Below are 12,738 nucleotides of genomic sequence, written 5' to 3' on the forward strand. Positions count from 1 at the left end.
TTATTTCAGAGAAAGAGAAGTGCTAAAATAAGAGGTCACGCTCTGAAGGTGAAGTGTGGGAAGCTCGGGGGAGATGTGAGGAAGTATTTCTTCACCGAAAGGGTAGTGGACTCGTGGAAGGGCCTCCGAACAGCGGATGTTGGGTCTAATACAGTAATGGAATTCAAACATGTTTGCAACAGACATAAGTCGATTCTAAATACGGTAGGAAGCCAAGAATCAAATAGGGTCTAGGAATTTAGGAAAATGGCCTGACTACGTTTCCTAAGTGGTTGTTTTCTACAGTCAAATTCTAGGTTTCTATGTTTTAGCAAAGTAAAACTAATACTGTATGATGTTTAGGTGGAGTTTGCTCTACATACTGTACTTCAGCAATATAGACTGGATTGTCGCTGCCGCTTTGTGCAGTTACTGTAGGTTTCCACCCATATACTGTAGGTGCCTGCACACATGATCAATATATCCAGATAATAATTGTAAAAAAAAAAAACTTTAGGTGCTCTAAATAAAAACTGCAGTTCACTAAGGGGAATCTAAAAGGTTTAATTATATAATGTAAATTGTTAATTGTGCACTGAGTGTAGAACCTTCTTGCATAAAAAGAGTTTCCTGTTGCTCTTTGGTTGGTAAAGAGACCGGGTAATTATGTAGCAGCTGATGCACAGATAACCACAATCATGCAGGCGCTCTCACACAATGTACGTATTAAGTTTAGTTGCTTGACACACAATGGGGGATATTTGATCATGTATAAAATGTATTAGGCTGAGTCCATGGTGCCTCAGCCCGTGCAGAGGCGCGCTGAAGCTGCGTGAAAGCGGGTGCTTTCCCTGGCCTTAGTTCGCGCGCCGTCCTGGGGCGTGTCGGGGGGCAGGCCAGTGATGTCACGGAGCTGTTTCGCCCTCATTGGGCGAACCGCTCATGTGACCGGCCCTGCACTCCCCTCAGCGCTGAAACTAAAATGTTCTTGTCGGCTACGCCTCCGCACGCCTGCGGAAGCGTGCGCGAGCCCATACTAAAGCCGCTGCAGGGGCTCACTGCCAAGCGTAAGCGCGGCTCAGTGCGGGTCAGCGCCTCAGCTCTGACCATGCCCGCGGCCTTATGTGCAGTATGATGTATCACAGGTTTCAAACTAAGCTAAGTTGATTCTAAAACATCAATATATCAAGCTGATTTTCTTCAGCTTTGCTCCGCTTGCAGATCAGCGAGACTTACTATAGCCTCGGCAGGGAGAAATCTTAAAACCACGGATCCAAAGATAGTGCTGCCACGGTCACGCTATGGGCGTCAATGCTTCACTGCAGTGATAATCCAACATGTTTTCATCTTAATCAGAGAACACTGTCTAAGCTCTGGGAGACCCCCAGTTTAATAGCTAGCCTCCTTATTTAGGTCCCCGCATGCAGCTGGTGAGCATATTACTATCCCCATAGTCCGATCACACCGTGACAACTTTTAACAAAAATCCACCAGCTGTGCTAGCCCTGTATATTTCTGCTCTGTTTTAGATTACATTAGCATTGTACTTCTAGAAGACTACAATCTTGCTTGCTACAGTACTTGAAACTCCGGAAATGACTTGCCCAAGATAACAGGGACACATCTGAATGTCAGATCTTTCGGTTTCGTAGTCCTGTGACAAAACCCACACAATTTTGTTCTTCCTGCTTCATTCGCCTGCTGATCTGAAGGCAACAAACTCATTAGAAAACAAAATTATTTCAATGAGCCTAGCACAGTGACCATGACAGAAACTATGAAATGTGTGCATAATAATGCTTGGTATGAGTAGCATTAAAAAGTAGTGGTCCTTCACTCAAACGCAACAGTGCAGTCTTTTTATAGCCTGTAATGCATTGCATGTCGATACATAGCTCTTGTGATATACATTTACTACAAATTATGGGTAATATTTACTAAGAAGTGCTCATCCATAAGACAACTTCCCTGTTTTTAGTCCATTTACTTGAATGGGTCATAGAGGACCGTATTTAATACACTACGCTGGAGATTGTCTTAATGCAAAACATGTCGTAGTAAATATGACCGTAGATGTACCTGTTTCAACCCTGATTTGTTACTGCAAGTAGAGACTTGCTATATATTGAACGGTTTAAATTATTTTATATGTGTGTGTGTGTGTGTGTGTGTGTGTGTGTGTGTGTGTGTGTGTGTGTGTGTGTGTGTGTGTGTGTGTGTGTGTGTGTGTGTGTGTGTGTGTGTGTGTGTGTGTGTGTGTGTGTGTGTGTGTGTGTGTGTGTTTTTCTAAAAACCTTATGATCAAACCCATCTTGAAAAGTGTTATAAAAAAACAAACAGAAAAGGCTGATGTATTGTTTGATAAAACAGATCTTTTTTTCTGTATCTGTCCAGCTTCTGACTGGAAAAATACTCCTACGCATCAGAGGAAGTATATTTTGAAACCTGTTTTGGCCACTTCCTTAAAGATTATGCAGCCAGAAGTCAGATGTTCTATATCTACCCCATTTATTAGCGATTCTCTGCCAGTGTTCTGCTAGGTTTCCTAAAACGCACAATGGAGACTGAAGTCTGAACTGGCTGACGTTTATTGGTTTTAGTTTTTACATTCTTATTGTTCTTGTGTGGGACACTCACTCTTCTTCTGTCCACCTTGTTGCAGCCCGATCGGTCAGTATGATGTCCAGTGAGTTCTCTGCATCGTTAGGCCGGCTGCAATCCCAGAACTCTCTGGAGAAACCAGTGCAATGTGGATGGTTAAAGAAGCAAAGATCCATTGTTAAGAACTGGCAGCAGAGATACTTTGTGCTGAAGGGACAGCAGCTGTGGTACTACAAAGATGAAGATGATTCCAAACCACAGGTAACTATAAAGGGGTACTTCAATATAGTGGGTCAAACATATGTCATCAGTGTCATTTGCTTCCTTAGAAAGATTAATTGATCCTTAAAGTAACTGTTTTACTTATTTGTATCTTGTGAGAAATTGATGTTTTGCTTTTCTCCGGGATCGCTGGATTCCTGCATATCAGCAACGTTTACCTGTGTGGCTGACGATGGCTTCATAATTACAAATATTGAGGATAGCTATCAATTTAACCGGGTCTTTGATGACTGCCCCAAAAATACATTCAATGCAAATTGTAAAAACCCTGCAAAGCTGATGTTTATTATGCAAATGGTTAATGTTAAAAAGTAAATATAAAAAAACTGTATACTTCTGTTTGTTAAAAAAGAAAAAAGGCGTAAGCCAGCTCCATATAACCTATTACACATGCCACTGTTCTTTGTTCAGTTTCATTATACAGTAGGCACTGTCCCTTTTAATAACTGAGCAAGGTTAGCAGCACTCACGGTACTGCAGTCCTGCCACGGATGCATGTAAGATCAAGTAAAAAGCAGGGAGACTTGTATATGGCAAACAGAGAAATATCCGGGTAATCCAGTGGTTTTACTGAAGAAGAGAAAAATGTTTATTGGATCAGGATGTCCAGAGGTCCACGGTTGGACCGAAACGTTGATCCTGTTCCAATAAACATATTTTTTTCTTCAGTAAGACCACTGGGATGCCTGGATATTTCTTTGTTTGCTTTTAATAACTGTCCTCCAAGTGAGAATAGTGTTGATAGTACTAAGTATTGATACTTTTTAATTTTAGTTCTGTGATTATATTACATTTTCTGTTTTCAGAAAAATTCATATTAAGTTTTCAGAATATGAAATCATATGCTCTTTTGATTCATGTATAATCGGAAGATATGCATAAAAAAACAGCTGTCATACAGTATCAGATAGCTCAGTTCTCACTGATTTTCTGTGTTAACTACTGATTTGACTTAAATGGATTCGTACTGACATCTCTGCACTTATCCATTAAAATGCTATTTTTTAGATCGAAGCACCCAAATCTCACTGATTGTGGTCTCTGTCATATACATTTGTGGTCTCGGTCATATACATTTATTTGTCTATCTATTAAAATGTGCTACTTTTTGTTCCCACATTATGAAATGTGATACAGCTTGGTTATTTAAACCCTTTATTAATTACAATTTTTATAAATATACTGTATTTGAAAGGGAAGAGAACAAAGATCATACAGGCGGGGAAACAAAACATATTGTAATGCACATTATATAAAACAAGGGGTATAATAAAACAAAATAAGCACTTCCTCTTATCCACACACTGATTTAATTTAAAAAACAAAACTTTTATCTCTATTATACATCATATTATAGAAAAATGTGTTTCTGTTATTTAAAATGCACGATCAACGCTTTTATTTAGATATCATTTTGAATTTTCAGAGTCATATTATTGTACAGATGTAGCAGACGTTATTGCTCCCTTTAATGCATCACAATTTGCATTAAATATTGCACGCGCGTTACCATTTGTTTCAATAGAGCTGCGTTACGTTTTGCAGCACATTTCGCGCCGGTGTTGGTGCAATGCATCAAATTAATGGAAGCTATAACATCTGTTACATCTGCCAACTGAATCCCGATCATCATTGGGATAAAAATCCAGGCCGTGCTTATTCATATCTATTCTTGGTATCAGAAGTCCAACAGCCCCATCGTCTGTGTGATTGGGATCCAGCATTGTACTTCATAACCAGGACTGGATTTCAACCGCGCAGCTGGAGTCAGTCATACAGTACACAGTCCCACTACTTTTGAATGGCATTCTATTAAATGTCAAAATGCTACTGAAATGCCCCCACACTGCTGTCACCAACATGTGTTTTTATTGTGTGGGATGCGGTATCTTGGTGTGTAGGCTGCTTAAATGTGGTTTGCGTGCTTTTCATTCATGTTGACGCGTGGGTCAGTATGTTAAGGAGGCTTTTGTAATTTAACATCTTCACTGCCTGTTCAAATCACTGAGTCGGCAGACATTTTATGTCCCAGTGCCTCTGGCGCCCACAAAAATTTGGCACTTAAAAGTGTCTATATGCAGTCCTGCTTACCTGGCATGTAAGAAATCATTAATTTATTGTCAGTGGCACTCCTTAAAGAGCAAAAAAAAAAAAAAAGAAATCACTAGACATGAGCACGTATAGAAATGTAATAAAGTATATCAATACATTACCAAAACAGGCGTATTTGTTTTTTTTTTTTAACTTGAATATACTTTCTTTTCCTTTTTAACACACATAACACTTGTGCTGCCTTTTTATTCATTTGAACAGTGGTTTGGGTAATGTGTGTACACTATATATATATATATTATAATATATATATCAGAATAGTAATATCTACAGAATAGATTATTATAATTTACATTAGAAAGCATATATATATATATATATATATATATATATATATATATATATAATATATATATATATATATATATAATGTGTGCTTTCTAATGTAAATTATAATAATCTATTCTGTAGATGGCACAATCTTTCAAATGAGCTAAATCAGATAAAGAATGCATAATGTCAGAGAATGGCAGGATGTCATATGATCTCTATTTGTATAAAAGAAACTTTGAGACGTGCTGAGAATTACAATCCATCTGGATTTCATACTTGGGCCTCTATATAATATTCTGTTCAGTTGTCTTCTCCTTGCTTGTAAAATTTCCAGTACTGTATAATGATTGTGTCCATGTGAGCAAGATGGGAATTAGTGACTGATGGTGACAATGGCATTGCAATAACATGGAAGTGATTTACATCAGACGTTATGGTCCTTTCCTAAATGAAAAGGTTGACGCATGCAAACGCACAATACATTGGTAATAAATACAAATATTTCTCTTCACTGACTCGTTACATTCTGTTTTACCAATTGAAGGGCTGCATATTTTTGCCGAGCAGCACAGTCAGTGAGGTTGCATGTAACCCTGAAGATGTTGGGAAGTTTATTTTCGAGATTATTCCAGGTAAGATGCTCTGCAATGTCAGCATTAAGGGTGCAGTCCTGTTTAGCACCTGTGTGATGAACCAATGGCTATACTGCTGCGACACACTTTATTCGAGCAAATACCCAGTATGTACCTGGCAGATACCTGGAATGCGCCGCTCCTCACCTCTGACAAGCCCCGTTGTGTTTGCCTTCCCAGCCTGGGTTCATGCCTGGCTGACGGGCGGCGGATCTGTTAAATGATAATGATTAGGATTTAATAGGCTGCAATGCTTCGCGTGTCTACCAGATGGCATAAATTCATGAATTGTAATGCAGTATATATATATATATACTGTGCAGTATTGCAGCCAGCGGGAATAAAATGCTTCAATCCCTGCCTGGAAAATAACGCAATGCACTCGGGCAGAAAACAGTCACAAACCTCAATACACCCGAGTATACCCGAATTCGTGGGACTAGCCGAGCTCGAATAAAGTGTGTCGCCAGTGTAAATAATAATGCGCGTTGAATGGCTTCATTGTGAGGCTGAGATTATACAGTGTGCCAAACTCAAATTGCTTAATCCCTATGAGGCCGCTCCGTCTGCGCGCACGTTGGCGCAACCGCGATTATGAAGAGACAAAAAAAATTGTCTTTTCAAGCGCGGTCGCATGACGTCCATGTCATGTGAGTGGTTCAACCAAGGAGGGCGAACCAGCTTTGTGACGCGTCCGCCACGCCTCCAGATTACCTCCCCAATCTCCTGCTGCCAAACTCACAGATTGCTGGGGCAGCAGGAGTGTGCGAGGCTATGCCGCGGTTGAGCAGGTAATATAAGCTTAGCCTAAGGGCCTCATTCTAGTAGGTTTGCTCACTTTGCTGCTATCTCGAACGATGTGGCATGTTCCCGCCGAACAGTTTGTCATTTGTGTTATGGTATTCGGAAAGAATCTGAAACCATCCCAAACCGTGAGGCAGGAAAATGCCAAAGTCATCTCAGATTTTTTCAAAGTTCTCCCCCTTGCGAGCTGCACAGCAAGAGCCGCCTCCACTGTACAGTTCTCGCAAGTGATCGCAGTGTTTTTATTTAAATTTGAATACTAGTGTAAGGGAGCAGGGGGTCTCTGGAGCTGAACCACATTCATTTCAGGTACGGGGACCCACTGCTTCCCGAGTTACAGGCCCCTCTATGGGGTGCCGGGATCTCCTATGCGTTTAAATGTTCCGGTCACGTGACGCAGGAGATTTAAACAGTGCATGGGGATACCGGTACCCCATAATGGGGCCTGTAACTCGGGAAGCAGGGGGTCCCCGAGGCTGGTTCAGGTCCGGAGACCCCCTAGTCCCATACACTAGTATTCAAATTGAAATAAAAACGGCTTCATTACCTTAGCGGCTAGCTGCTAAGGCAATGAAGGGGTTAAACCTGAATAGCCTATTTATTGGGGGCAGAGGGGGTAGACGAAGGGGGTAGTTGCCCTAGGGTGTGTGGCTAGGCCTGCCGTGAAGGTAGCGGGAGGAGTTAACCCCTTCACTGCCATAGCGGTAGGAACCGCTATGGTAATGAAGGGTTTAACCACTCCTGTTACCCACCCGAGAGGCCTAATCTCCCACCCTTGGGGCAAATACCCCCTTCACTCAATCCCTTTACCTCCAATAAACATTAAGAAACACAACAATGCTAAAACCCACCTCCTCTACCCCAACAACCCTCCCAAAACATACAGTACAGTATTGGGCAAAATTACTATTAGGCTATGCTTATAGTGCCGGCGACGCGAGGGCGACGTCAGGCTACGAACGCTGGAAAAATCAAATTGAGATGATTTCTAGCGATCGCGACCAAGCCGTCGCTCCGTCATGTCGCGGTTACTATAAGAGCATGCGACGGCGGCAATGCATTTGTTTTGACGCGATGTCGCTGTCACCAGCACTATAAGCGCAGCCTTATCCAGGTATGGATAATAGCTCATTTGCCCATTAAAAATAAAATATTATCCAGCCAGCATAAAGTAAATAAAACTTACCCCTGCCAGGATGAAAGCCGTCCTCATCAGCGTCCTCCATCTCCATGTCCTCCGTTGGTGATTAGTAACCGCTATAGTAATTAAGAAGTTAACCCCCTCCCCTACTACCCACCCGGATGGCTTTAATCACCTTCCCCAGGGCAACTACCCCCACCCTCTTCCCATTGATTGGCACAGTGGTACATCATGCTCATATAATATGGGCATGATAAGCTACTATGGCAGTCAATAGGCAGCGTAAAAAATTAAAATCACCAAAAATAAACCACAATCAAAATAGCCAATCACCAAAAATAAACCATAATAAAAAATCTTTTGGGATTTCAGAAAGACCTTCAATAACCTATGAATCATCAAAAATAAACCACAATAAAAAAGAATCACCAAAAATAAACCAAGAATTAAACAAATCAATTACCAAAAAAACTTTAATTAAACTAAGCAATCACCAAAAAAAGAAGAATTAAACTACGCAGACACAAAGAAACAATAATTAAACAAAGCAATCAACAAAAATAAGCCAGAATAAAAAAACAATCAGTAAAAATACATATCAAAGAAATAAAAACAAGCATTTGCCAAAAAATGTATTGCCTGTCACTGTATTTATCTATAGCCCTAAAGGGACATAGATAAATACATTGGCAGTCAATGAGCACGCAAAAAATACAAATGAAAAAAATACAATAAAAAAACCTGAAAAACAAAAGCTGCATACATTCAATGTTTTTCTTACCTTTAGATGTCTTCACCCTCCAATTCCCGATGTACAGTATCAGGAAGCTCTCGATCCGCGGCGCAATGATCCTCAGCTTCAGGTAAATTCTTCTTTTCTTCTTTCTTCAATCTTCAATCTTCTGTACTTGTAATCCATAGCGAGATGTTGTCTCGTCGTCTTCCTAAGCTAAAATGAGACGGGACAGACCTTATATAAGGCTTGTGACATCAGATTTTAGTGTCAGATGGTACAGCTCCAATCCGATTGGATGCTGTACATTGTGACAGGCTTCTATTTTTTCTTTAAGGATGTGACGTCATCTTCAAGGGAGGTACGTCACATCCTTAAAACCACATGGCTGCCATCACATGGTACTACAACCAATCGGATTGTCCACCATCTGATTGGTTGAAGTACCATGTCACATTTTTTTTATAAAGGATATTATATCGTCTTTAAGGGATGATGTCACACCCTTTAAAAAAATGGCTGCCATCACATGGTGCTCGAACCAATTGGATTGTGAGTGTACCACGTGGTATATCTCACAATCCAATTGGTTCCAGTACCATGTGATGGCAGCCATTTTTTTCAAAAGGATGTGACATCATCTCTTAAAGATGTCATATCCTTTTTTAAAAATGGAACATGTCACATGGTAGAAGAAGGGGTAAGTGACCCCAAAACATTGCCCCTGAGTCTCACCGCACCCACTTCCTTCCCTATTAGGGATTTCTTTATAATATCCCTCACTTTTTAATGAGGTCACATTTCCCCCTTCCCTCACCATCCCTCCCCCTCCTGTTCATTTTATGTGATTTGCGTTTTTTTGCACATTGTCAATTCATGTTCTTCACTTTTGCTCATTAATACATATCGGCATTTCAAATATCATTGATTCTTTCATATTCATTTGGAGTGCGGGGAACACTTTTTGTATTCTATATGTCCTTAGGAGAGATTAGAGGTCTCTTTATTGTTCCCCAGCACCTACCACGTACTTATATCCCTAATATATTTTATACATTAGGTAGTGCAGCCTATGCAACAGTGGTGCGCAAACTGGGGGGCGCGAGACTGCCTGTGGGGGGGTGGGGGGGAGGGCGCACGGTTTACAGAGGCCCCACGTGCTTCCCGAAGGCACTTAAATTAAATGCCGGGGGAGCTGCAGGGCCTCTGTAAACCTTTACTTACCTTGGCTCCACATGCGTCGCCATTGCAATGCGACGTCAAATGACGCCGCAAGGTCATGTGACGTCACGTTGCCGACGCCAGTGGGGGTGAGGGGGGGCGCCGCGGTGAGGTGACCGCCGGCAGGGGGGCGCAGGGAAAAAAGTTTGCGCCCCCCCTGCTATACAACATACTTTCTGTATGTCACATGGTACTTCAATTGTGGAAAATCCGATTGGTTGTAGTACCATGTGATGTCAGCCATGTGGTTTTAAGGATGTGACGTACCTCCCTTGAAGATGACATCACATCTTTAAAAAAAAAAAATAGAAGCCTGTCACATGGTACAGCATCGAATCAAATTGGAGCTGTACCATCTGAAAATAAAATGTGACGTCACAGGCCTTATGCAAGACCTGTCCCGTCTCATTTTAGTTTAAGAAGATGACGAGACAACATCTCCCTATGGATTTAATGCATTATAAGTACAGAAGATTGAAGAAAGAAGAACAGAAGAACTTACCTGAAGCTGAGGATCATTGCGTCACGGATCAAGAGCTTCCTGATGCATCGGGAATCGGAGGGTGAAGACATTTAAAGGTAAGAAAAACATTGAATGTATGTAATTATTGTTTTCCAGGTTTTCTGATTGTATTTTTTATTTTTTTGTTTTTTGTATGCCCATTAACTGCCAATGTATTCATCTATGCCCCCTTAGGGCTATAGATAAATAGTGACAAGTAATGCATTTTTTGGCCAATGCTTGTTTTTATTTCATTGATTTGTATTTTTGTTGATTGTTATTCTTGTTTTATTTTGTGGGATTGCACAAAAGTTGATTGCTTTGTTTAATTATTGTTTTTTTTGTGTTTACTTAGTTTAATTATTGTTTTTTTGGTGATTGATTAGTTTAATTATTGTTTTTTTTGGTGATTGATTTGTTTAATTCTTGGTTTATTTTTGGTGATTGATTTTTTATTATGGCTTATTTTTGGTGATTGGAATTTTTGATTGTGGTTTATTTTTGGTAATTTAATTTTTTTTTGGTTGTGCATTGACTGCCATAGTGGCTTATCATGCCCATATTATATGGGCATGATGTACCACTGTGCCAATCAAAGGGTAGAGGGTGGGGGTAGTTGCCCTGGGGAAGATGGTTAGACCGCCTAGGTGGGTAGCAGGGGAGGGGATTAACCCCTAATTATTTTAGCAGTTACTAACCGCTAAGGTGATTATGGGGTTAGGGGCCATTAGAGTGTAATTTTTATTGTTGTGTTCCTGCTAACGGAGGACAAAGATGGGGAGGAGGAAGACGGCCTTCATCCTGGCAGGGGTGCGTAGAAGTGTTATTTATTTTATGCTGGCTGGATAATGTTTCATTTTGAATGGGCAAATTATCTATTATACATATCTGGATAATAGTAATTTTGTCCATTACTGTAATGTAATGGTTGTTGGGGGTAGAGGGGGTGCCCCTTCCTTGCCATTGGGGTTATCTTTGCTCCCATTGAGGGCATAGGTAACTACACTGGCAATGAACGGGTGTATTGGCTAGTATTGTGTTGGGTGTGAGGAAGAGGAGAAGGAGGGGGTGACAGAGGAAGAGGAGAATGAGGGTGTGAGAGAGGAAGAGGAGAAGGAGGGGGCTGAGAGAGCAGGGGGAGAAGCAAGAGGGGCAGAGAAAAGGAGGAGTAGAAAGGGGTGAGCGCAAGAGGAGAAGGAGGGGGTGAGAGAGAAAGAAGAGAAGGAGGGGGGTGAGAGGAAGAGGAGAAGGAAGGGGTGAGAGGGGAAGAGAATGAGGGAGGTGAAAGAGTAAGTGGAGAAGGAGGGGGAGGCAGAGGAGAAGGAGGGGGTGAGAGGAGACAAGGAGTGGTGAGAGAGAGAGTAAAAGGAGGGAGGTGAGAGAAGCATTGGAGAAGGAGGTGAGAGAGGAGAAGTGGGGAGGGGGTAAGAGAGAAAGAGGAGGTGGGGGTGATTGATGAGTGGGGGGGTGAGAAAGGAGGAGTGGGAGGGGGCGAGATAAGAGAGGAGGGGCTATAATATAATTTTTTTTTAATTGGGGGTTGAAGGTTTGCCTTGGTTGCCGAATACCCTTGCACCGGCCCTGGTGATCTTGTATTCACCTCTTGGAAGCTAAAAATTTCAACCACAAACCTTCCAGGCCTTTGTTTTCTAATAGCATAAGTACTGTACTAGAGGGCAAATTGTTGGCAGTGCAGCCAACCAGAATCTGTTTTGTCAAGACATGCACCTGCCTTCACATGGTAATGACCTATTTGGCAGTATTTTGTTATTACAAATATTTAGGCATTGGACTCAGATGGAATTTAAATAGTTTACTGAAGGATACATATTCTGCTTAGCTAAATACCAGGCATACCTCTTGCTAACAGCAATGCATTGCAAAGTGTGCAAGGCATCCCTAAATCAATCTATTGTGGGTGCAATATAGAGTAAGCATTGTTAGAAATATGCACTTTTAAAAAATGAGTGCACATACAGCAAAACTATTATTCCACGTTAGAAAAAAACCCAGCAGCCATTTTACAACGCCAAAAATATTACATACAGTATAAAGAGCAGCTATCTCTGCTGTCCTACAGCATGACGTAGATAGGTTAGAATGACTGTAGACAGCATTAAGCCACCTGATAACATTTGAGAATGTTTTTATTTTTTCATTTTTTAATCATGTGATCACAGTTTAAGGACTGAGAAATACAGTATTCTGTGCTGCAAGTCCATTTGGCAGCAAAATGGTTAGATGGCACCCATAGGAATTAAACTTTTAACCTACTGGCCCCTACCCAATACATTATCTACAGAAGAAAAGCTGAAGGCAATTCTTATGTAGCACAGATAAATGTAATAATAACTTTATTTGATATAGCACTTTTCTACCAATGGGACTCAAATCGCTTCACAATTACAGTATTGTGCGCAGTACGCAGCACATAGGATTGTTACAGACACAGTCCCTG

The 12,738-nt window shown here is 41.1% G+C and overlaps 1 protein-coding gene across 1 annotated transcript in view; it reads left to right on the forward strand.

Annotated features, from left to right (window-relative positions):
* The window catches only part of ARHGAP25 (Rho GTPase activating protein 25), an 82,944-nt gene that overhangs the window by 15,128 nt on the left and 55,078 nt on the right, over positions 1-12,738 (forward strand). The window contains 2 exon segments of the mRNA XM_075599131.1: positions 2,642-2,841; positions 5,792-5,879. Of these exon segments, the coding sequence (XP_075455246.1) occupies positions 2,642-2,841; positions 5,792-5,879 (288 nt within the window).

Source organism: Ascaphus truei, chromosome 5 (genome assembly GCF_040206685.1).
Source record: "Ascaphus truei isolate aAscTru1 chromosome 5, aAscTru1.hap1, whole genome shotgun sequence".
Taxonomy (NCBI): domain Eukaryota; kingdom Metazoa; phylum Chordata; class Amphibia; order Anura; family Ascaphidae; genus Ascaphus; species Ascaphus truei.